The sequence below is a fragment of the Oryctolagus cuniculus genome, chromosome 9 (assembly GCF_964237555.1).
Source record: "Oryctolagus cuniculus chromosome 9, mOryCun1.1, whole genome shotgun sequence".
Lineage (NCBI taxonomy): Eukaryota > Metazoa > Chordata > Mammalia > Lagomorpha > Leporidae > Oryctolagus > Oryctolagus cuniculus.
Genome location: NC_091440.1, coordinates 82,154,844 through 82,181,422, shown reverse-complemented (window position 1 = coordinate 82,181,422; position 26,579 = coordinate 82,154,844). Strand labels below are relative to the sequence as shown.

Here is a 26,579-nt window from a genome sequence, read left to right as displayed (position 1 = left end):
AGTGAGAAAACTCACTATATCTATCCTTGCTAGATATCATTGAGGCCATTGTGTAGAGTTAGATTCCAAGATTAACTTTTGAATCCACTGATTTCTGTAGACTATAGAGTCTGAGCTACTTAGTTTGCTTGCATATATTTCATGTGCACATTTTGATCTGTTCTCCCTCCCCATTTTTTTTTTTTTTTTTTACTTCCTAGGAATGTGCACATTACTTCCTAGAGGTCAAAGACAAAGACATCAAGCATGCCTTGGCTGGGCTTTTTGTTGAGATCCTTGTCCCAGTTGCTGCTGTGAGTTACATTTTCATTGCTAAGAAATTCTTCTAGTTGGATTACAGAATCAACAAGTTCATTAATGTAATATTCACATGCATTTCTCTTTCAGGCTGTTAAAAATGAAGTAAATGTTCCTTGCCTTAGAAACTTTGTGGAAAGTCTGTATGATACCACGTTGGAGCTTTCTTCTCGAAAGAAGCATTCCTTGGTTAGTAACTCTGAGAAAATCCAAAGCACAAACAAAACTGCAGAGGCTCAAAGTCCTAGACAGAAATCTACTTGAGAAATGTAAGGAGTCCACAGATGGGAGACTTACTACCACTCCCTCAGAGGGGTAGCATTTCAAACTCTGGAGTTCACATTTGGTGTTGACCATGATTGAGTCATGATAATATAAGGGGATGAGACCAGGCCTCTCCAGGTGACCCTTCTGGTCCTAAGGGTGCTGTTGTTTATTTTTAAGATTGGCTTAACTTGATTTTTGTTTGAATTTCTGAGAACTTTTTTTCCCAATCTGAAGGCCAAAGTTTGTAATAACAGTTTGTCTTCTCAATCCTCTAGAGCCTATTCTGGCTCAAAATTAAAATTGAAACAGGCAGGGAAGGGGGTTGGAAAATAGACACTTGCCCAGTGAATAGGTTCTCTAAAGACTAGGAAAATAATTCTTGGGAAGGCTTTGGTGCTAAAGAACAGCATAGGAAATTCTTCCAGATGACCACTTTTATACTCTCTGGTGAATAAGCTCTAGTTTGCGGGTCAGCAAGTGGTATACCAGCTGTAATTGTGATGGTCTGGCGAAAGCAGGTAGCTTAGCTGGCTGGCAACTGGCATGGGTAGCTAGGGTCCGACCAATGAACATCACCACCGGATCTGAGCAGGTATTTAAAGCCGCTTTTTGATAGGGCAACTGAATTTCCTCATTTGTCTACCTGTCTGCTCATTCTGATAACCACATGCAGATTGATGACTGGCATTAGAGTTGTACTCAATGGTAGAGGTAGTGCAACATCCATTAAAACTAAGGTAATGAATTTTTTAAGCCTTGGAACTCACCGTGGCAATTGTTTCTTCCTAATTCAAGTTCGTAGATAAGCCAGTTACATTTTTGTTTGAATCTTTACCAGCCTTAAATTTGGTGGAGAGGAAAAGTATCAGTAAAACACGTATGCTTTCTGGTCTAGCAAAAGGGTGATGGGTACTGCATGTATGCTGTGGTGTATGGCCCATTAGCTTTTCTGTCATCTCCAGCTGCAGTGGGAAACTGGCCCAGTTAGACAGGAAAAACACAGTAGCACCTCTGTTTATTCGGTCGTAAGCAAATTCCTCCTGCGGTTAAATTTGTCTTGGTGGAGTTTACCAGTGCAATAACATGTCTTTCAGGAATCTTCCTTAATTACAGGAAGGTTGCATGCAAAAGAAAATATATACACCTACCTAGTAAACCAGTAGATGTTTATGAGGGAAAAAGCCAATAACATTTTCAGGTTTAGAGTGCCTTTGTGCTTTTAATTTTTTTCTGGTGACTGAAACTGATCTATGATGCTGCCTTTTTAAAATTTGTACATGCAGGCTGCATCAGAGAATCACATTTCTGTATGAAACATATTGTTCTAAACCATCCATGATGCTGGATGAATCTGCCCACAGCAGTATCAGCAAGCATCCCTGAGCCGCGGGCCCCCTGCTGTTTCTTCAGGGCCACCTGTTCCCGGAGTGGAGGGGGGAGGGAAGGATGGTGGGTGCAGGGAAGCTGTGTTGCCTCCTTGTGGAGTCTGAATGAATCATCCGGTGACCTCTGACCTCGTCTCCTTTCTCCTCAGGCCTTGTACCCCCTGGTGACCTGTCTGCTCTGTGTCAGTCAGAAGCAGCTCTTCCTGAACAGGTGGCACGTTTTCCTCAACAACTGCTTATCCAACCTCAAGGTTAGTATCACTTGTTTTTCATAATCGTAGGCGGGATATGTGCTTGTGGGAGTGATTCTTGATGTCTACAGGGGTAATTATCCTATCCCACAGGAATAATGAAAATTTACTAAGTCAACTTTAGAAAATGACTAAGGATAAGGAAACTGACTTATATTTGGGAAAATAAATCTGTTCTAATAAGGATCACTTCAGGGGTAGAATTTAAAGCCCCATTCCATGCATCTGTTGGCACATTTTATCTAGATAGTTCTAAAATAAAACAAAGACCATCCTTAGCTGACAGAGGACATGAGTTGATTTTAGAAGCTCAGTCTACCTCTCCTGTCCTTCCCCTATCACCTCCAGTCCAGGACAATATTTTGAGATTTAAAAAAAAACCCTCCATCTGTCAAAAGATTGACCTAGCACACTTAACAGAGGATGCTTATCTCCTATCTCTGTCCTTTGTGATTATTTAAAGGTATTCTATTCAAGCCACATGACAGCCAATTAGTCCGGAGCATTTGCTGGTCTCCGGGTAGGCAGCACAGGTGCTGAGTGTCAGGTGGCACGAGGAATAGGTCATGTCCCCTGAGACCGAGGAGTCCACAGTTCCAATTATAATGATTAGGTTGAAATTGGCTTTGTGACTTTGAAGTTGTAAATATGCCTTAAGTTTGAGTGACTTACTGATAAAAGACAACTAAATAAAAATCATCCCTAAATATAAATACAACTAGGATGGATTTTTCACACTCATTTCTAGTTAAAATGTGGTTCAGTTTTGTTTACTGGTTTGATATTTGCTGCTTTGAGGTTTTTGAAAAATACTTTATATACTTATAAAATCTGGTATATGCCTATACATGTTACCTTGTTTGTTTTTTCCTAAGACACTTTAATTTGATGACGTGGGTAAGATTTATTGTATTATTTCAACATTTACCATAATTACAGAATAATCTGCATTAGCACTCTTTTAAGCACCAACTGTGTACTGGCTGGAAAAGCTGATGGTGAAAGCTAAGATTAGAATCATTCATTTCCTTCACATTGGCAGAGAAATGTAATAGCAGTGGATAGAGAATTAAGCTTTTAAGTGCTCTGAAAAATGCAATGCATTTCAGGGTTATCAACGGTGATATAATGGCCACTTTCAGGTATTGTATTGGCGGGTTTGTCCTTCTGCCATAAAACTCCAATGAAGCCAATGTTGCTTGGTCATCTGGCCTGCTGTTAAGTTAGGCAGGTATTAGTTGCAATGAAGTATGGCTTTGTCTTTTACATTTTAGGCAGATGGAAAATGATAGTTTTGTTCGAAACAAAAGGGAAATGGGTAAAAATGCACTATTTTGAAAATATGTTTAAGGTGTCTGTGCTGAATTTAGGGTTAGACTGAAAATGAAATTTGGCCTGACAAATTATTGCTATAGCTAAAAAGGCCAAAACGTGTTGTCCGAGGTTGTTTTTGAGATGTGGAAGAGCATCTGTTTTGGAGTTGAACTTCTTCAAAGTTAGAATGTTGTCTAGAGTTCTTATCAGAGCCCACCAGAAAGAAGTGAAAGCCTCTGACAATGTTTCCCTCTATAAACACGTTACACATTAGAATTTCTGGGGGAGAGAGGCAGTAATGTTTGACAGAACCACATTCCAGGATTCAGATCGGTTTATCAGACATTTGTGTAAATGCCCACTGGTTGTGTGAGGTGCTGGAGGTGGAACCGAAGTGGGAATGGTGGAGAAACAACTATATAAAAACTAGGCCGAGAATTAGGTCCTGACCTGGGAGTGCTTGGCATTTCACTGGGGGATATGTAAAGAACTTTAGAATTCATGGTACAGGCCACGAGGGATGTCGGATTGGGAGCAGGGAGATACCTCTGTAATTTGTAGAGGCCTCATATCCTGGGAAGCATGAAAGAGGTAGTTATTAGGCAAAATGAAGGCAATGATATTTTGCTTTATGGGTAATAAACTGTTGGAATTCATTACCCCAAGGCTAAGAGATATTTTAAAAGCTCTGTGATGAGTTCCAATGGTACAAAAGCGTATCACATATATTTAGAACTAAACCCAGTAGGGATTTGAATAGGACCCTTTATGAAAGTCATTAATATACAGAAAACTTTCCAAACCTCCTCAGAGTCAACAGAGAAGAATTACCTGAGGAATAGTGAACGTGGCTTCAGACATGTTTATCGTTTGGAGTATTGCCGATACTTTATGGGATTTAGAACTGACCCTATCATTTCATAAGGGACCACCCACCAGCCCATCCCCCTATACACCTTCCAGCAGCCTTCTCTCCCTGCCTCCCCCTCCCACCAGGTATTTAGAATAGTGAGCCTGGTGTCAGTCCTGCACTTGAACTTGGCTAGCTGTCTTGGATGTATTCCGCAGAGGTGAGCTTTCCAGGGGGCAGTGAGATGTCAGCAGGGTGGAAGTGCAGGAGGGTCACCAGGCTCTCAGACCATCACTGAATGTCAGGGCCCTTGTAACCTTGTGCATCAGGCGGCCAGGTGCTGGCTGCTTTGGGAGCACAGACTTGACACCTACCCTCAACTGACTCATCCAGCCATATCCAAGTATACTTCAAAAATCATGAAATAAAAATGGAATTGTGGGCAATCTTTACTTTGGTGCAGAAATCTTTGAAATTCATGCACACAAGGAGTCTTCAGAAAGTTCATGGAAGACACGTATTAGGGAAAAAAAACTGCATGGACTTCAATTTTTTTCCACCATATAAACCCATCTTTTAATTGTGTTTTTCCATGAGCTTTTTGAACTCCCCTCCCATAAGCACTATGCATCGTAAAGTGAAGAGAGATTTGTGGCAAGACATTCTCATCTTTCAAGAACTCCTGCTCAGTGAAAACCAATACTTTTCTATCTATGTATTTCTGTCAAAATCAGATATATTGAGCTCTAAGAAAAAATGATGCCTTCCCTGCATGTCTGTCATACGAGAGCTAATTCTGAAAGAAAATAAAAGGAATGTGTTTTGGGTACTTGATTTAATAGTTCTTTTGCAATATAAAATTTATTGTGTTCATAAAAACTATGTGCTAGTTTCTTATCTTTTAAAATAGACCTGGGAGAATTTTTAAATTTCTTTTACAAAAATGAATATAGTATATCTGTGAGGCCCAAATTATAAAAAGAAAAAAGCAATGAAAAGGAAACCTCAGCTTCAGAGGTTAAGAAGTGCATTTACCCAATGATTAATGATGAAGGCAGAAGCGCTCACGATGGGAGGTCTGTTCTGAGCCAGGCGAGTTGTAGGGCCCACAGGCTATCTTGAGTTCTCCCTATGCTTGCAGAGATTTTATTTATGATTTTTTATTGATTTATTTTTTGAGGAATGCAATAGTCTGTGCTGTTAGTGCTGTTAGTAAGTGATGAATAAGACTGTAATGCTCCTGGGTCTCTTAGACATAGTTTGGTGGAGGAGAGAGACATAAGCAAGTAAATAAATATGTGAGAAAGACAGCTTTCAGGTAGTAATAACTGCCCTAAATAAAGACAAATAGGATATTCTGCTAGAGAATGATGAATTCAGGGAGGCAAGGAAGGGGGCTACAAGCAAGGTACTTGCATTTCCAATAAGAATCTCAAAACAAGTATGCCTGCCGTATATACACTAGATGAAATTTGCTTTCTGCACTTCATATTGTGTGTGATAATCACAGTGAGGTTTAAGAAGTGCCTTTTTCATATTTCCCATATAAAATTAAAATTATTAATGATATCTTTATTTTATAAATGGGTACACTGAGTAAGGTATGAAGGATCCCACAGTAATTTTCTGAATGTATTGAGATGTATGGCATCATTTCTTTTTAAATGACTCCTGTTCTCTTTGTAGATCCCAAATTTAAAGAGTATGCTAGTAGCTATACTGTAAATGACTATGTAAGTTGAGTATCTCTTATCCAAAATGTTCAGAGCCAGAAGAGTTTCAGCTTTAAGAATTTTTTGGATTTTGAAATGTTTGAATAGACTTATTTGTTGGGCATCCCTAATCCGAAAATCCAAACTTCAGAACTCTTTGGATATTCTGTCAGTTCTCAAAAAGTTTCAAATTTTGGAGCATTTGAAATTTTGGATTTTTAGATTAGAGATGCTCAGCTGATAGTATTATGAAAAGACCAGCATGGAATATTAATATTCAATGTTGCAATTACTCTGTTTAAATGTTAACCTCATTTCTATAACTTTGAGTAAATGTCATATCATCTATGTTCCAGTTCTGTCAAAATACACATTTCAAAATAGAATTTATAAATTCTAATGGTGCAAATAAACTAGGCCTAAAAATTAGTGACCAAATGGCAAGTGTATTTTCCATGATGCCTTAATTAACTAACCACTGAATAGAATAGTCTATATAAGCTATTGGTGTGGTAATTTCAGAGATTATCCTAAGCTACAACAATGTGTAATATGGATAATACACAGCCCCCAGAAAGTATGAGTTATAATCAAAGTAAATTATGAGTTAAGTATCCTAAAGAAATGTCAAAAAGAAGGAAAGCATTGACTATGATATGCAAAGATATATAATGGAAAAGAAAACCGATTGACTTTATTGGCATTGTTTGGGATGGAAGAGCAGGCTAGAAAGTATTTGATTATGACAAGATCAGTGGATTACTAAAATAAGTTACCTACCCATGTCAGTAAGCCTTATATTAGTTTATATACGAATCTCTAGGGAAGCCTGTTATGAATGAACTTCCTGAGATCCACCTGCAGAGGTTCTGACTCACAACACCCCAGGTGATGTGGGGCAGGTGATCAGCTGATGGACCTTGAGAAGCACTGCTCTGTACCAATGACCCCATTGCCAACGAACTTATCGGTAAATTCAGTCATCCCTGTTTGTTACTGGTGACTCCAGAATACTTTAACTAAATTTAAATGTAAAGAAGGTGTCGACGTTGGGCAGACTGACATGTCATATGGCATCAGTGACTGGCACAGAGGAGAGACACATTGGGAAGATCCACTCTGGAGCCTGCCTTTTTCTTGAACAATTTTATCCATGAACCTCAGAGCCATAATAAATATAGAAATACACTGTTAATTAATTGTTGGTTAATTAATTGATGAAGATACAGGTTCCAGTGGAAGAATGGTCTTTGATCTTGAAGCAGAGACCAGTGTTTTGGGACATATCCTAAAAATGTCTACATCATGAAAATGAGTATACATCTAGTATCTCTTATGTTAGCTGCTAAACTAACACAATGACAAATGAAGAAGTCTTCCTTTCAAGGGGAGTACAGCTTTGTAGGTCCCAATAACATATTTGAGCAGCCTCCATCTAATATTGAGAAGTAGAAATTACAGTGCTTTGAATATTCTGCAGCCAGATTACTCAGGTTCGAATTCTGGCTCTGCTGTTTATTTATTAGCTGTGTGACCTTGGCTAATTTATACGAGTACTCTCTGCCTTGGTTTCTTCCTCTATAAAATGAGACCAATAGCAGTATTGACTCCACATGTTATGGGAATTAAAATATTGTACATTATTAATAATAATGCATGCTACAGTAAGCACCATGTAATACATACAGGCTGATTTCTTTGAAAACAATGCTTATTAGAGCAGAAATCAGTTCCTGCTCCAGCTGTCATTCACTAATGTGATGATTTCGAGCAATTCATTAGGCCCCTCTTAATTATAAAACCAATATGATGCTATGGGAAAGCACCTTTGAAATACCAAAGGGCCGTACAAGTGCAAGACATTAACTACTACCTATTGTTATGATAGCATAAAGATTTGCTTCAGCTACAAACCAAGTTACCTTTCATACAGGTTCTATATTAAAAAAATCTTGCTGATGCACCAAGTTCTTCTTCTACTACTCAGATTGTTTTTGTTTTTGATATCCAGTCTGTACTATGTCAGCCCTGAAGGACACAAAAATAAATCAGAATGCATGGAGTTGCCCGTCTGGTAGGAGTCACTCAAGAAAGGGAGTAGAATAACACTTGAGGAACCAGAAGCAGGGGCATTTGCCGATGTCTGGAGAGTGTGGGAAGGACTGGAGGCACAGGGGAACGTAGTAAGAGGGAGTGACATCCAACTGCATCTTGCTGGGGAGTAGGAATTTTTCAAGCAGATCAAGGACTGGCCGGTACACAAGGCATTCAAGGAATTGCAGGAGGGATGGTGCAGGGTGAAGTGCACCTGCTGCAAGGTGGCGGCAGATGAGGGATCCTGTTCACAAAAGGCTCCTCACGTGCTACAATGTGGAACCTGGACTCCAGCCAATAGGAGATTGGAAGCCACTGGAAGACTTCAAATGTAGAAAGGTAGACAATCATATTGATATTTTTACACTCTCATTTGACTGCAGGGAATGAAAGAGGCCAGGAAATCAATTTAGGAGGCAATTGCAGTAATCAGTGAGGATATCTTGAAATGCTCTAAATCCATTGCCAGAACATAATCCATGGGCAAAAAGAAAACAAATACCTGTTTCAACTACTTTGCCCTTCTATAGGAGCAAAATAGATAGTCTCAAATACTCATATATTCTTATTTTTAAAAGACTTATTTATTTGAAAGGCAAAGTTACAGAGAGGAAGACCAAGATATTCCATCTGCCAGTTCACTCCCCAAATGGCTGCAACAGTCGGGTCTGGGCCAGGCCTAAGCCAGGAGCTTCATCCAGGCTTCTACGTGGTTGCAGGGGCCCAGGGGCAAGGGCCATCTTCCGTTGCTTTCCCAGGCACATTAGCTGAGAGCTGGATAGGAAGTGCAGCAGCCGGGACTCAAACTGATACCCGTATGGGATGCCAGCACCATAGATGGTGGCCTTACCCACTGTGCCACAGTGCTGGTTCCTCATAGTCTTACAAGTGGCAGAACATCAGTCACAGTAAGATGCAGAGACAAGGTAGGCAGGGGCACATGGGAAATGATTGAAAGAAGTTGAAACTAGAACAGAGGACACTAAGATGAAACATGTAACCTAGAGGTCTTGGGTGATGTCCCCAGTGAAAGGGAGATGACGCTTGCCCTTCCTCAGTATGGTTTACTACGGGAGATAACATTTGAGTATATGAAAGAATCTCAAATGGTACACTTATGCAAATCTCAGACCCTGACATGAGAGCAGTTTTTAAAGTTCATGGAAAAATGGCATTAAAAGATAAGTTTGTTTGTAAAGAAATTTTTAAGATATTTTTAAATTTTATTTAACAGGCAGAGGGAGAGCGAGAGCTTTCATCCACTGCTAGTTCACTTCCCAAATGCCCACGACAGCTGCTTCTGGCCCAGGCCAAAGACAAGAGCCCAGAAATCAACTGTTACTGCATGAATGACAGGGACACAGTACTTGAGCCATCATATGCTACTTTCCTTCTGGGGTGCACATTAACAGGAAGCTGAAAAGAGAAGCAGAGTGGGGATTCAAACCCAGGCACCTGGGTATGAGATGTGGCTATACCAAGTGGCCTCTTAACCACTGCACCAAATGCCCGCCGCTGGTACAAAACATATTAAAAGTAGGTTTTTCATAATAAACATTTTCCATGAATATTTTGAAGACCCTCTTATAGAGATTAATAAAGAGAAATTTGCAAGAGAGACTATTTCCACTAGACCAGAAGCTCCCTAAAGGCAGAGACAACATTTTCCTTGTTTTCTGCTGAATCCTGCTGCCTCATTTGTAATGATATTTTCCATAGACTGGTCCAGGGCTAAATACCCTGGCTACGTTAACTCTTGCAACTCTCCTAAGACTCCTATGGAGGTAGATAAGAGCATTATCTGCATTTCACAGACAGGGAAAATCCAATCCAAAGAGCTTCCCCAAGGTTAGCCATAGAGCTGATAAGCTGCAGAGCAAAGGATGGATTCAAACCCAGGCTGTCTGTGTGCATGGGCCACTTTTACTCCCCCCCCCAACCCTTTTAGGTATCACCATAGATTTTTTTTTATTGCTTTGGAGCAGTGGAAGACTGATCAGAATTTGTGAAATTTTTAAATAACAGAACATTTCAAATACAATTTTACTAGTTTCAGATTCATTTAAGTAACACAAAAATTTGAGCATTTAATCAGTTATAGCTATTATATTAGCAGGCAAAAAGCCAAAATTCCTTTCTGTATAAATGCATGTTTCTAAAAAGTCCGGTCCTCTCTTCCCTCAGGAGCTGGACAAGTAGATACAAAGTTTATTTGGAAGGGTATAGATGCAAGAACATCTGGGAAAACCATAAAAATTTTTTTTAAAAGAGTAATGGACAGTGGAAGGCAGGGCAGAAGAGATACTAAAACACACAATAAAGCTTCAGCAATTAAAAGAATGTGATATTAATACTTGAAGAGACGAATAGAACAGAAAAAACATCCAAAAAACAGACCTCAATGCATATGGAATTTCATGCTTTTAGAATACTGATTACACAAAAAGGTTGGGTTTAGAGTGGATGTACCTAAGACACCTGTCTTCCTTAAATCTGAAAACTACTTGGCGACAGTCTTTCCCATAGAAATTATCCATGTGGTTTTCAGTCAGCAGTTCAAAGGCAACATTCATCCCAAGTCATTTCTAAACTATTGTGAATTCTGCAAAACTCAGTACCCAAATTACCTAGAGGAACAAAGCAGGTAGAACCGCTCTGAGGAGACAAGTAAATGAACATGGAGAGACAACAGAAGTAAGGGCAGCAGTCCTGTAGGAGGGGAAGACTGACCCTGAAAGGCTGTTTAGCTAACACTTATGGAGCCCCAGTGGAACGGATGCCGGGGTAAGTAGTGCCCCGTGCTTTCAGAGACCCCCATACGTGAGGAGTGTGAGGGCTAGGACTGAGGTGTGCGCGTGGGTCCAGGAGCGCTCGGGAGGGAATAACTGATTTTAATGGAATGGGGGGCAGGACATAGGAGAGGAACAGAAAAGCTGCACAGAGGATTGTGTTGTACACAGAGGTTGACTGTGTACCTGGAAGAAAAGACAGATTTGTGGGTAGGAGGTTCTCCTAACATGGAAGGGTCGTGAGCATGGCCTCTCCAGAGTTGATGGAGTGTGAAAGAGTAACAGGAGGAGAGGCAGAAAAGGTAAGTCCAATTCAGACACTGAGCAGTCAGGTGTGCCAGGCCCACGTGATCCCGTGGGCATCCTGGAAACCGCCCAGTGAGTGCTTGCTAAATACAGAGGATTGTACCTGAACTGACTGAGATTAGCAGATTTCCTGCAGCAGCCCGGGTGACAGGGCTGGAAGCTGAGCTGTATGGCAGAGGAAGCAGGCATGGAGAAGATAGCAAATTCAGGAAACATTTTGTAGATTTAAAAAATCTATAAAAATGATTGAAAGGATGGAGGGAAAGTCCGAAGTAAGGAATGAAGGTGGTGGCCTTCAGGTGTTGACATCCATGCTGGGCTCTGGCCTGTTTGCTGCGGCCTGGATGACCACGGCTGTGACTCAGCTGTTCTCGCCACCTCTGTCCCATTCTCCACCCTGCGGACACGGGGCTCCTGCATGGTCTGTCTGGTCTCAGTGGCTCCCGGGGTTCTCCAACAGCACCTAGAACACGTTGATCTCTATTAACAGTGGAAAATGTTCAGATGGGATTGTGTGGGAAGGGCTGGGGGATCCAAACAATAACGATGTTGCGGCCTGGCGCCCTGGCTCACTGGGCTAATCCTCCGCCTGCAGCTCCAGCATCCCATATAGGTGCTGGTTCTCATCCTGGTTGCTCCTCTTCCAGTCCAGCTCTCTGCTGTGGCCTGGGAGGGCAGTGGAGGATGGCCCAAGTGCTTGGGCCCTGCACCTGCATGGGAGACCAGGAGGAAGCACCTGGCTTCTGGCTTCGGATCAGCGTGGTGCGCCGGCCGCAGCGGCCACTGGGGGGTGAACCAATGGAAAAGGAAGACCTTTCTCTCTGTCTCTCTCTCACACTGTCCACTCTGCCTGTCAAAAAAAAAATTAAAAAAAAAAAAAAACAATGTTGCAAGGGGGCATAATAAACCATGGAAGCCCTAGATTGATGCTGTTGTTTGGGCTGTAGGCCTTGAGTTTCCTAGGACTGGAGGAAGAAGGCAATTTCTCGAGTATGCACATTGGCAAAGGAGAGAATGATGTGACTTCCCCCAGAATTTCTTTGTCCCACCTTTGTGGCTATTTGGATTCCTCCTCCTGGATTGCTTATCTAAGGGGCATCTAGAAGCAAATACCCCACAGGTCCCCAAGGATGCAGTGTGCCTTATAGGCCCTCTGCCACACGCCAGGGGCCTGCCTCTTCCAGGCATTCAAAGAAGGGTCATCTTTTCTCTGCAGTCTTAACGTCTCGGTTTCTGTTGTAGAATAAAGACCCCAAGATGGCTCGAGTAGCCCTGGAATCCCTCTACAGATTACTCTGGGTTTACATGATTCGGATCAAATGTGAAAGCAACACAGCTACTCAGAGGTAAGGAGCTGGCTCGGATTCGTGGCAGCCACCTCGGTTAGCTCCTTGTAGAGGGTGCTTACTTGTATTGCTAGAAGCTGTTCAAAGCTGACCTGAGTCCTAGGAACCTTTGCAGGCTTTCCTTGGTCATTAGCTCGTTAGCCTCTGCAGGGACTCCGGGCTCTACCAGGATCAACAAGTTCCACTTTCAGAGTTGCATTTGCCACTTTGACGAAGGAAATGGCTACAATTTTCCAACTGCCCTTCGTGTTCCAGAAACACTTTTCACAGAGTAATTATGCTAATAGGAGGGATGAGGTGGTCTGTTTTCTTTCTGAATTCTCCCTGATGCCCAGATAAGATGAAACAGCTGCCATTTGCCCTTAAAGAACTGGAGCTCAGCCAACCTTGCTTGTTTTCTTTTTTCCCCCTTATCTTTCAGCCGACTTATAACCATCATCACAACACTTTTCCCCAAAGGGTCTCGCGGTGTGGTGCCAAGGGACATGCCTCTGAACATCTTTGTGAAAATCATCCAGTTCATAGCCCAGGTAATGGCGGCGTTGCTGGCAGGCAGAGCCTTCGCGTCTCTTTTAAGTAGCCAGTCTCCTCTTTGTGAAGAACTTTTCAAAGATGGAAAGTCTAAAATATTATCTTAGGTGTCTAGACTTTGTGGAAGGGTTCTGAGTGTTTTCACCCATAGCCTCTTCTTTCCCTTGAAAACGAATGGCAACATGGTCACGGCAAGCATTTTCCACCCCTGACAGATGAAGAAACTGAGCAGCAGGGCGTAAGGGTCTCAGCCGAGGCTGCAGAGCCTCTCAGTAAAGCCGTCTCTTGGCTCTTGGTCCCGTGTATGCCTGACCTCTGCTCTGGATGCTGCCATAAAGAGGGAACAAGCTTCTGATGTTTAGGGGAATACGTCTTCTACCTCCCACCTCATGAATTGAACAGGAATATCAGCATTTATCCAGCATTCAGTCTTCACCAATAACCATTCTAAGGATGTAGTCATTGAAAACTGGGTCCAGGGCAGGCATTGGCACAGTGGGTTAAGCCGCCACTTGGGAAACCTGCATCCCACATCAGATTCACCAGTATTGAGTCCTGTCCCCGCTTCCTAACCCACGTCCTGCTAGTGGCACTAGGGAGCAACAGATGATGACTCAAGTCCTCGGGTTCCTACCGGTCACTAGAGAGATCCAGGTGGAGGCTCTGGCTTCTAGCTTCAGCCTGACCCAGCCCTGCCTGCTGTGGGCATTTGGAGACAAAACCAGCAGATGGAAGACCTCTGCCTCTCCTTCTCCATTTCCCTCTCCCTCTCAAATAAACAGTAAATCTTCTTTAAATGAAAAACTGGGTCCAGGCATGTTAAACATAGTTTTAGTGTGTTATTTACTATTAACATCCAAGACTTTCCATTTTGAAAATAACTCTGCGCGTAAGTGATTTTACTCAAGCTTTGACCTTGGTGTGATTTGCAGTCTAGCCTCAGCCGTGAGACAGCTCTGTCACCTTGAGTCAGAGAACATCATATTTTCTCGGCTCCTTTATCTGTAAGATGGTGATGAAAGTGCTTGCTCAGTATGTTTCAGAATATTGTGTGGGTAAAGGGAAAAATACATGGGAAAATACTATGAGAGTACAACTGATAATTGATACAAACATGTAAGTTTCACTTGTTACTTCGCAGACTATTTAATGTATGATATCTCTCTGTTTGCTTCCATGAAATACCTCAAATGTTTGTGCCTAGGGAAAGGGCATTACGGACTTTGCAGGTAGAAGAATTAATGTAACTTTTCCTGCAGTTGTCGTGTGGCCAAGAATGTGCCATGATCGTTCTGCAATGTGTTGTCTAAATGAACCTGCCATGTCTTAGTAGTCAGTATCTTCAGTTATTAGAATTTGACTTAAATGTTTTCATTTGCATACCTTAATGTGTCTTATTTATCGATTTTTAATTTCACATGAAGAACTATTTGCTATACTATGAGTCAAAGGGTTTTTAGAGAATAGAAGAAAATGGCCATTTTGCCGTGATAATCTTTAATAACACGTTTTTTAACTCAGTTTTAAGAAGTTACCAATATTTGTAGCGCAAGTAGGAAGAGTCTGCACTGTTGATAAGTCCAGCCGGATACCCCGGGTGATTCAGTTTACTCACCATGTGTGGGGTGGGTGAGATCAGCCTCTGTGCTGTAGGGGCTGGTTGTGGACCTTACATTACGAAGGCATCCCTGAGCACTGGGCGCTCACAGGCAGTGCCACCAAGGGTTCAGACGGGCCTGGTCTTCCCATATGGATTCTCTCTGCTCCAGGAGCCTGGGCCCCAAATCCCTCTTCTTTCAGCAGCCGCCCATCTGGTGCATATAATGAAAACAGCCACTTCCTGCTAAATTTGGATTTTAACACTTTTATGTTTTGTTGTTTTCCTTCCAGGAACGTTTAGATTTTGCAATGAAAGAAATCATTTTTGATTTTCTTTGTGTGGGAAAACCAGCCAAGGCTTTCAGTCTCAATCCCGAGGTATGAATGATCCTTTTATGCACTTCTAACAGAGCCCGTATTCACAGAGCCCTACCTTTGCTTTGCCACTTGGGGGGATGAGGTGAGGGACATCTTCTCTAAAAAGTCTTCTCTTTGTTTCTGTCCATGTCCAAGTTCGGATGATGGAATTTCAGAAGTAGCAGTTTGGATGAATAGACTTAGACTGACGGAAAGCTGGTGTGCTGCCATTTCTGTTCATGTAGAGTAGAGTAAGTCTGGCCCAGAATGATAATCTCACAAAAGGTCAGTTTGTTCTATTTTAGAAAATTTGGTGCTTTTACTTAGAACTTTTCTGATGCAGGTTAGTAAATTTAGTATTGGGAAAATGATAACACAGAGAAAAATGAATACATGTAGGAATAAAAAATATGAAAGCACAATGAAATTAAATAATGTACACATGTATGTGGCTATGAGGCCTCCTATCTCAGGGTCAGGTGAGTCATGGACATGAGTGTGTAGCAGGTGTTATGTATAAGGTATAAGGCTATACCTTATAAGGTATAATGTATATGTATAAGGCTATGCAAATGAAGAACACATTCCATTTTAAACCTCTAAAATCCCTGTCAGTCAAACCTGGCCGACTGCCTCTCTGTAGCCCATTCTCTGCTGGATTGCAGAAAGAGCGGTGGTGAGGTGGACACTGGGCACAGTAGGTAAGCCACTTGGGACCCTCCCATCCCATATCAGAGCGCCTGGTTTGAGTCCCAGATCCTGTGATTTCTGCTGGTGCTTACTCAGGGAGGCAGCAGGTGATGGCTCAAGTGCTGGGCCCGTGGACCCAGACTGAGTTCCAGCTCCTGACTGTGCCCTGGTCTAGCACTGGCTGTTGCCGGCGTTTGGGGAGTGATCCAGCACATGGAAGGTCAATCTATCTCTCCCCCACTCCCATTCAAATATAATGAAAATAAATAAATTAAAGTTAAAATGATAGAATTCCAGGCCAGGAGTCGGCAGAGCAGGATTTTCCTCCTGTAACCAGCTCTGCTAATTTTACTTTCCCAGCATACTCCCTGGAGTAGTTGTGACGTTAGGAAGAGTGCATTAAAAACTCTTAAGCAAAGAAAGAAATTGTACAGCATTAAATTGTTTTATATACGTATTTCCAGTTATCATTGTGGTGGTTTCTGGCTTCTTCTTTCCATAGTGAGGAGTAAGGCCCAGAACTCAGAGACTCACAATAGGTAACCTGTTAGCAGCAGAGGCAGCCAAGTCCACGAAATCCCTCTGCTCCTGCCCAGTGCACTCTGCATTCTCTTCTCGATGCTGAGGTCACTGCATGTCTAGGGGCAGCACAAGAAGCCCCTAAATGGGAGTTTCTGTCTGATGCCTGATGACCTCACAGGTTTCTGGAGGGGCTGCAGCCACGGCCAGCAGGCCAGCAGGAGGGAGCAAAGCCAGAGCCTTTTGGCTGGAGGGACACCCAGGTCAGAACAGTCAAGAGTCTTTTCTTGCTGGTTCTCAAAATATTTTTCACTTCTCAATAGAAATGCCTGTGCTATATGAACAATCAATTCTCAGAATTACTAGGTTGCTAGGATGAAAAAAGCATAGTAAAAGTTATTACTGTCATTATCACCAGCTATAGAATTTATCATTGTTTCTTATTTCAGATTCCTTGTTCAATCAATGATTAGTCTTTCTATGCATAGCAGTTGAAATTAGGTTTAAAAAATAAAAACTACCACTAGGAGAAAATATTTGGGTATCTCCTTCCATTTCTCTTGATCTTTCAGGAAGATCTGGAAGAATTTGTCAGTAGGTGACAATTACAAGATCAAAGGCATATTTGTCCCCTCACAAGCAGACTCAAGGACAAGATAGTCTGAAAAGCACGTGTCCTGTGCTTGAAATATACTGTAGGGCACAGTTTCTAGGAAAGTGATAAAGACTGAGTCTCAAGTCGTAGGTTGCAAGTAGCTGGTGGGACAAGGCCTGCAGATCTCAAGGGCTATCTTGCAGCTCCTCAGCACTCGGGTCCTTTCTAGGTCACTGTCTTGTTTCAGTTAGGACCCAGATGACTTCTATCTACAGCCTTGTCATCACAGGAACTGTGCATCTGTGAAACGAGTTTCTAGGTCAGCAGTTTCTGTCATGTTTATCTTGATCTAAGATAGTGCAAAACTGGAGATCCCTACTCAGTGCTAGAGGCAAGAAGGAAAAAAATAAAATAAAAGACATGCAGATTGGAAAGGGAGAAATAAAATTGCATTGTTCACGGACACACATGATTATCTCAATTATAAATCCCAAGAATCAACAGAAAATCTAATAAAACAAATAAAATGAAGTTTGCAAGAAATTATATATATATAGTATTATATAATGTATGCTATTGTATATGTATATTCATTGTATTATATAATGAAGAATTGGAAATTGAACAACTTATAATAGCAATAACACTGACATAGTATTTACAGAATTTATTTTTAGTACTGAAAACTTCAAAATATTGCAAGAAATCAGAATGTACTAGAAAGTTCAAGATGTACTATAAAATTAAACAGCAGGCGGGGCACTTGGGATGCCACAACCTGTATCAGAGTACCTGTGTTCAAGTCCTGCCTCCACTTCCAATTGTAGCTTCATGCTAATGCCCTGGGCAGCAACAGGTGATGGCTGAAGTAACTGGGTCCCTGCCACCTACCTGGAGTTCCAGGCTCCTGGCTTCAGCCTGGCCCAGCCCTGGCCATTGCAGCCATTTGGGGAATGGAAGATCTATCTATGTTTCTCTCTCTCTCTCTGACTTCAAGTAAATAAGTGTCTTCTTTAAAAATGGATGAAAAACCTAAATGTGAAACCCAATACTATTAATCTTCCAGAAGAAAACATCAGAGGTAAATAATTGTTCTTTTCAGTTGGCCACAAATTTCTAGGACATAGGAGTTTTAAATTACAAAAGAAAAACTTGAATAATTGGGCATCATTAAAATAAAAATGTCTGCACTTTAAAAGATAGTAGAAAGCCACAGACTATGAGAAAATATTTGTAAAACACAGCTGTGAAAAGGGATGACATCTTGTCATTTGCAACAACATGGATGGATCTGGAGGATACTATGTTAAATGAAATAAAGCAGGCACAAAAAGACAAACATGGCATGATCTCACCCATATGTCCAATCTAAAAAAGCAGGTCTCATAGAAATTGAGAGTAAAATAATGCTTCTAGAGGCTGGGGAGGGAGGGAGGACTGGGGAAAGGTTATTTAACAGAAACTAAGTTATAGTTAGATAGGAGTCAGATATTCTGATGTTCTGTTGCACACATGTGACAAAGTACTTCTGTCCAGAATATATAAGACTCACACAACTCAGTAATAAAATATACAACCCAATTTTTAAACTGGGCAAAAACAGCCTCTTCACCAAAGAAGAGACACAAGGGATCTTCAAAACATCATTAGAATGCATTTTAGGAAACCAAAGTAAGATTTATCTTTTAATTCCCTTTTCCATAAGTTTTTTAAGTATCCTTACACTAATAAGCATGAAAATATACTCAGCTTCATTAACAATTAGGGAAATGAGATATGCTGGGGAGAAAAAAAAAGAGCAACTAGAACTTTACATTATTTATATAATATATGTATTTTATTTATATATTTATATTATATAAATGAAATGCAATAGTTACAACCACTTAAGAAAGCAATTTGGAAATTTCTTTCAAAGTTAAACATACACTTATAGGAATTCCACCCCAAAGTGTTTATACAAGAGAAAACATATGTCCACAAAAGTTTATATGAATATTTATAGATGCTTTATTCATTATCACTACGATTAGGAAAGTAAGTCATGTCTAAAACCTAGTGAATGGCTAAGCATATTATGAATCATCAATGCAGTGGAATACTATTCAGCAATAAAAAGGAACAAACTAATGGTCTGTGCAACAGTAGCAAGACCCAAAAGCTGTCTACTGGGTATTCCATTTATATCATGTTCTAGAAAAGGCAAAACTCTAGGAAGCAGTTAGACCGTGGTGCTGGCGTGGGAAAACAAAGCTGGTTACAGAGAGGCATGAGGGAACTTTTTGGATCTTGATTGTGATGGCAATTACCTGACTGTATAGATTTCCCAAAATACAACGAACGAATCGTGCAGCTAAAAGGAGCAACTTTTCCTATGTGTGAGTAGATCTCAAAGAACCTGACTTCAAAATATGAAGTGGATGTTCTGGCTACAATGTGTATTTTCCAGCAATAACTTTTCCGCCACCTTCTTTAATCCTCATAACAGCCGTATCTGATTCTCGGGTACTGTTATCCTCACTTCACAGGAAGACCTACAGTTCGGAGTAGATGTTGTTCACTTTGTGGTTCCCATTTGGAACTCCAAGTGTTTTCATTTTGTCTTTACGAATCAACACATGAGACATCTGTCTTCTCCTGGAAGACATAAGAGCCTTTTGTTTACCTCAGTTTACCTTGGTTGCAGCTGCTCTCGAGGATGCCCACCAAACCACTGAGGTTCATGCAGCATCGCTGCACACAGTAAGGTCTCTGAGCATTTTCAAGCGTGTCCTCCAAATCTAGGGGAAAAAAATCTCCCCAGCTATTTTCTTGCGACACAGCAACCAACAGTGACAGAAGCCCAATTTCATGACTATAGGATTGGCCCACACCCTGTGCCTTTTAGTAAGGTTCCCATACTGATCTAGATGACGAGCCGAGCTGATCTTCTCTGAAGACTGATGGTTTCATTCCACTGCAGTAATTGTGTCTTTGCTTTCATCATGAACATGTTGTCCCTTACAGAGAATGAACATTGGTTTGCGGGCATTCTTGGTAATAGCGGATAGCTTGCAGCAGAAAGATGGTGAACCTCCCATGCCGGTGACTGGAGCTGTTCTCCCTTCCGGAAACACATTGAGAGTAAAGAAAACATATTTGAGCAAAACGCTAACTGAAGAGGAAGCCAAAATGATAGGTGGGTTTCAAACACGTGTTCAAGCTGGGCCTTAAGCCTTTAAAATGACCGTTAGATAGTTACCAATCGTGAGATGCACTTAAAAAAAAAACTTTATAAAGTAGTGACATTCCAGAATTAATTGTTTTTGATTGATTCATGCTGTGTTTTGTTTAACTACCCTTTAAACTTTTTGGAACTTCCTGTTAAATACAAGTATTTTGCCATTTGAATGTTAGACTTTTATCTGTGGGTTTTTTTCAAACCTCTAATATTGATTACCTACATTTGCAGTAAATTTCCAAGACATCTGTGTGCTTTGGTAGATAATCTTGCTGATAATTCATTCAGTTTTTTTTCATTCTTACAGTTCATTTCCTTCATTTTATTTCAGTAAAATTAGTCTAATGTATGCTTTTACCCCTCTATATCCCATTATATACCAGATTATATTGTGAGTTTAATCTGGTGAGACTTTCTTTTTATTTAGCAAACTTACTCCAAAAAGGTGATTTGTGTGTGTGTTTTTATTTTTTATTAAGTACCCAAATTTAGAAAACTAATACAAATTTTGTTAGCATAAATCCTGGATTCCAAAGACATGAGGGATATATATGCAGAAACTTTTTGCTTTAAAATATTTAATCTTTAGTTATACAATGCCTAAATGAGTTCAAAAGGTTTAATGTGTGAAAAATAATAATTAATAATTAAATTATTAATAGTCAATAATTAATAAAAATTTTTGTCTCATTTATTTAAACTATTTCATGTTGAATTATTAGAATTCCTGTTGACTGAATTGCAATGACTATTTAGTAAACAACCACAAAGTACAGGGCATTTCAGAATGTTCATGAAAAATGCATACTATGAAAAACTATGTGTGGCTCTCAAAAATTTTTGCACCAATATATGCTTATCTTTTATTCTCCATGAACTTTCTGAAGTATTCTTACATGGAAAAGCACATGAGAGTAGGCCGGCGCCGTGGCTCAATAGGCTAATCCTCCACCTTGCGGCCCCGGCACACCGGGTTCTAGTCCCGGTCGGGGTGCCGGATTCTGTCCCGGTTGCCCCTCTTCCAGGCCAGCTCTCTGCTATGGCCAGGGAGTGCAGTGGAGGATGGCCCAGGTGCTTGGGCCCTGCACCCCATGGGAGACCAGGAAAAGCACCTGGCTCCTGGCTCCTGCCATCGGATCAGCACGGTGCGCCGGCTGCAGCGGCGGCCATTGGAGGATGAACCAACGGCAAAAGGAAGACCTTTCTCTCTCTGTCTCTCTCTCTCACTGTCCACTCTGCCTGTCCAAAAAAAAAAAAAAAAAAAAAGCACATGAGAGAGAGAGACTAAATCAGACTGAGCCCTCTACTTAAAGAAGTCATTGACTCATAAAATCTTTACTAAGTAATGTTAAAGGATGAATAAACCAAGATCCAACTCTTCAATAAATTTAGTGAAGATGTGACTGTACTGCATGTTTTCCAGGCATGTCTTTATATTACTCTCAAGTACGAAAAGCTGTGGACAACATTTTAAGGCACCTTGATAAAGAAGTGGGAAGATGTATGATGCTAACTAATGTTCAGATGTTAAACAAGGAGCCCGAAGACATGATCACGTGAGTACAATGAGAACTATTATCAATGAGAGGTCAGTTAGCCAAAAGGCACAAGTAACGATTTTTCTTATTCTATCAATTTAGTCTAAAGTTTGTTCTCCTCTTATTAGAATCAGAGTTCTAAGACATATTAAAGATAGTAAAGAGAAAAGCTTTGACCATCTTTGACTAGCTCTAAAAATAAGGTCAACCCTGAGATAGGTCTACTTTTGGCTGTATCTCCAGTGTCATTAGGTAGTAAGTGAGAAAAGGGCCCCGTGAGTCATTTACTGGTCCACATTTTTCCGAAGTGACAGTTTGTTCCCAAGCTCCATCACAACCCATGTGACACAGTGACATCCCAATTTACTGACATTCTGTCTTCATAAAACACAGGCTTGCTTGTTTCTAGTGACAGTTCCTACTTAGCAGTTTCTGTGTAACTGTGTCATCCATTTAAGAAAGGATTTATATTCTGAAGGTAGAAATCACGTTTCTTAGCCAAAATCTAAAGGGTGTGATTTGTAAGTAGAGCTATGCAGAATAAGCTCATGCATCTGATTTCATCATCATTTAAAAAAAAATCATCTATTATTTTTCACTTTATGTTTCTGTGTGGGAGCAAACTGTTGAAATCCTTACTTAATGTATACTAAGCTGATCTTCTGTATATTAAGATAATCGAAAATGAATCTTGATGTGAATGGAAGGAGAGAGGGAGTGGGAAAGGGGAGGGTTGTGGTTGGGAGGGACAGTATGGGGGGGAAGCCATTGTAATCCATAAGTCGTACTTTGGAAATTTACATTCATTAAATAAAAGTTAAAAAAAAAAGAATAAGCTCATGCAGCTTACGTTTGCTATTTTTGATTAATTGAGGCAGGAACTAGTATTACATTATAATTCTACAATTTTTAAGGATTTATTTCATTTATTTGCAAGAGTGAAAGAGAAAGAGAGAGAGACAGAAAAAGATCTTCCATCCACCGGTTCACTCCCCAGATAGCCACAATGGTCAGAGCTGGGCAGGCCCGAAGCCAGAGGCCTGGAGCTGCATCCAGGTCTGCCACATGGGTGGCAGGGGCCCAACTATGTGGGTCAGCTTCAAATGCCTTCCCAGGAGCATTAGCAGAGAGCTGGATTGGAAACTGGTATTCCAATATGGAATACTGGTGGCACAGGCAGTGGCTTCACCTGCTACACAACAATGCCAGCCCCACAATTCTACAGAATAAGAAAGTTTGGACTTTGTTGTTGCACTGTATATTAAACTGTATCTAGGGGGCTGGCGTTGTGTCATAGTAGCTTGGGCCTCCACCTGTAGCTCCGGCATCCCCTATGGGCTCTAGTTCCAGTCCCAGCTGCTCCTCTTCTGATACAGCTCTCTGTTATGGCCTGGGAAAGCAGTGGAAGATGGCCCAAGTGCTTGGGCCCTTGCACGTGTGTGGGAGACCCAAAGGAAGCTCCTGACTTCAGATCGGCCCAGCTCCAGCTATTGCAACCATTTGGGAAGTGAACTGGCATACAGAAGTTCTCTATCTGTAACTCGGCCTCTCAGATAAATAAATAAATTTTAAAAAATAAATTATATCTGGCAACTGTAGTATTAATTTCCAAAAACAGAATTAGGAAGATTTCCTTTGCCACCAGTATATACAGAATTAATCTGAAGTTTGTTATATATAGAGAGAAGTTCATATTGTTAATGTTCACTTTATTGCAATACTAACATGTGTTCATGATTTTTAAAAAGTCAAAAATATAGATGTGTTTTTGAATACCTGCTAATCAGTATCTAAAGTCAAAATGAGAGTTTTGTCCTCAAAGCCTCACATGAAATTGACCAATTTTTTGGCTCCATGTGATTCCTTCTAAACTTCTCCCTAAATCAGCACAGATACATGTCCACAGGAGCCTTCAAAAATTTCACAGAAAATGCATATATGGAAAACCATGCCTGGGTTTCAAAAAGTGTTTGCCCCAGAATAAACTTACTGTTTAATTTTATTTCCCATGACCTTTGTGAAATGCTCTCATGTATAGTTTTTTAAACAAAAATAGGATTATACAATGCATATTATCCTGCAGCTTACCGGTCCTTTGATTTAAATGACATGAAGGCCATGTAGGTCACTTTAGACTTTCAACTAAATTGATGCAGAGTTGCAGCTGACCCAGGTTCATAACACTAAACGTATTACCCACAGCTCCAGTTCTTACCTCATAAATTGCCACATGATTAGTAACCCTTTAGCCTCATTTATTACACAGTCTTTGAATATATTAAATCCCTTTTATGTGTAATGTAGAAGATAGAAGAAATGCCTTTAAAATGTCTGCCATATAGTTATTACCTCTAAATAAAAAGTAGTAAAGACAAATCAGGCAATTAGCCAGCAGTTGAGACACCATGGCCCTATAGGAATACTGGGTTTGATTCCTGGCTCTGGCTCCTGACATATAGAGCCTGGGAGGCAGTCGTGCATGTGGGAGACCTGGAATGCATTCCCAACTTTGCAGGCCAGGCCTTTGAGGACTGAACTAACAGATGACAGCTCTCACTCTCTCACTCTCTCTCTCTCATTCTCACTCTCTCTCTCATGCTTTCTCTTTTTCTGCCTCGGCATCGTGGCCTAGCAGGTGTGATGATGCAGCAACCCTGATGGGCACTGGTTCCAGTCCCAGTCCCAGCCCCACTTCTGATCCAGCTCCCTGCTAATGCTCCAGGGAAAGCAGCAGAAGATGGCCCAAGTGCTTAGGTTCCTGCCTCCCACATGGGAGACCTGGATGGAGTTTCTGGTTCTTGGCTTCAGCCTGGCCCAACTTGGCTATTGTAGCCATTTGGGGAGTGAACCAGCGGAAAAGCTTTCTCTTTCTCTCTCTCTCTCTCTCTCTCTCTCCCCCTCTGCCTTTCAAATAAAGAAATCTTTAAAAATAAAAAAGAAGAAGAAGAAGAAAGAAATTGATAAAGAAGAGGTACTCTGTGATAGGGGCTATGTGACTGAGAGAAGATAAAGAGAAGAATGCAAATAATTAGTAAAAAATTAAATATAATAAAAATAAATTACAGTAAGGAAATTAAAGAACTTGAAAGGAAAGCTATATAATCAGTATACATCATAAGATAGATTAAAACCAAAACAATTATACAAAACCAGAAAAGGAGCATGTTTAAATGTAAATGTTTTAACAAATACCTCACACTTTTTCTACAATTCTTTCCTTCTTCCTATTCAATCATCTTAAGACCCCCACCCCCCGCAAATAGGGTGGGAATATTTTTCATGCCAGACTTTAAGGCAGATCTCTGAGTAGGAAATAACTCATTGCTTCATTCCTGAAAAATAAAGGGAAATGTGAGAGAATCATCGAAGTATTTAGGAGAACAGGGTGGAGGCCACACAACACTAATGGATACAGTCATCTCAGTTGATATTTGAGGTTGGTCGACCACTTTCCCAGGCCTTGTGTAGGATATGAACTTGAACAGTGAACATTCTGTGTTGCTCAATCTCCATTCCTCAATCCATTAGTGGTTCATGCTAGCAAAATAGAAGAATTTTTTAATTTAAGCATCTCTTAATAAATTGTCTTACTTATGATATTTTGGAGATTCACATGCTCTCCATAAAAGCCCAGAGAGCAGAGACTGTGGTAGTAACAGGAAATCATGCCTCGGTTAGTTTATAATCTAGGCTTGCATTATCAGCTTGGAAATCTAGCAGAGTTTGCTTTGCCCCTCTGGCCAGAGGGTCATTTGTTTTCTGGCAGATATGAAAATAATTCCAGCTGTTTAAAACATCTGGCGAGTGAGCTAGGAGAACTGCTCAAACGTCTTGCTGTGTTGCAAAAGGAAAATTGGGAGAGGTCGTGAGGCTCTTGCACTGTTCCAGCTATCAAGGTATCTCCTGTAGGCTTCTCTTTCCTTCAGCTGATCAGAAACCACTGTGCGGCTACTGATTCTCAAGAGTACAGCCCGGGGGAAAGTTCCTAGAAAAAGAGAGAAAATAATCTGAGGATTTCCACGAAAGTAGAGCAGTCTTAGAAATCAATACTTGTTTTATTTTTCATGCAAAGTTTTACATTCATTCTTTTTTTTCTTAAAGATTTATTTATTTGAAAGTCATAGTTACACAGAGAGAAGGAGAGGCAGAGGGAGAGAGAGAGAGGTCTTCCATCTGCTGGTTCACTCCTCAGTTGGCCACAATGGCAGGAGCTGAGATGATCTGAAGCCTGGAGCTTCTTCCAGGTCTCCCAAGCGGATGCAGAGGCCCAAGAACTTGAACCATCTTCTACTGCTTTCTTAGGCCATAGCAGAGAGCTGGGTTGGAAGTGGAACAGCAGGGCGTCCAACCGGCGCCCATATTGGATGCCAGCACTGCAAGTGGAGACTTTACCCGCTGCGTCACAGCGCCGGCCACTTACATTCATTCTAAAAAACTTACAAAACACACTGGAAAGTAATGTCACTGAGCAAAATGGTCATTCAGTGATGATCTTCAGATTATGGGTAGGACAGAGTCTGCTTGCTGTATTTCCATTCTGACCTGTCCCTGTGCCCAGGAGAAATCACCTCTAAGTTTCTATGCTACTTTGTATTTTCCTTTAAAAAAAAAAAAACTATTTATTTATGGATTTATTTCTTTGAAAGGCAGAGCAACAGAAACAGCGGAACATGGAGTGTGAGTGCTGTCTTCTATCTGCTGCCTCACTCCTCAAATGGCCACAACAGTCTGATCAGGGCCAGGCCAAAGCCAGAAGCCTGAAACTCCATCCAGGTCTCCCATCTCGGTGGCAGGCGCACTAGCGTCTCGGCCATTATCTGCTGCTCTCACTTGTGCGTTAGCAGGAATCTGGATCTGAAGTAAAGCAGCTGGGACTTAAACTAGCTCTCTGATAATGGGTTTCAAGGGACAAGAGCGCC

General features: G+C 41.0%; 1 protein-coding gene across 7 annotated transcripts in view; it reads left to right on the top strand.

The window, feature by feature from the left end:
• The window catches only part of FRY (FRY microtubule binding protein), a 492,126-nt gene that overhangs the window by 320,132 nt on the left and 145,415 nt on the right, over positions 1 to 26,579 (top strand). For all 7 annotated transcript variants that reach the window (XM_008273531.4, XM_070049049.1, XM_070049050.1 and 4 more), the window contains 8 exons: positions 201 to 293; positions 388 to 486; positions 2,099 to 2,200; positions 12,508 to 12,611; positions 13,033 to 13,141; positions 15,033 to 15,119; positions 19,909 to 20,080; positions 21,546 to 21,678. In XM_008273531.4, the coding sequence (XP_008271753.3) occupies positions 201 to 293; positions 388 to 486; positions 2,099 to 2,200; positions 12,508 to 12,611; positions 13,033 to 13,141; positions 15,033 to 15,119; positions 19,909 to 20,080; positions 21,546 to 21,678 (899 nt within the window). The remainder of the gene's footprint in view (positions 1 to 200; positions 294 to 387; positions 487 to 2,098; positions 2,201 to 12,507; positions 12,612 to 13,032; positions 13,142 to 15,032; positions 15,120 to 19,908; positions 20,081 to 21,545; positions 21,679 to 26,579) is intronic.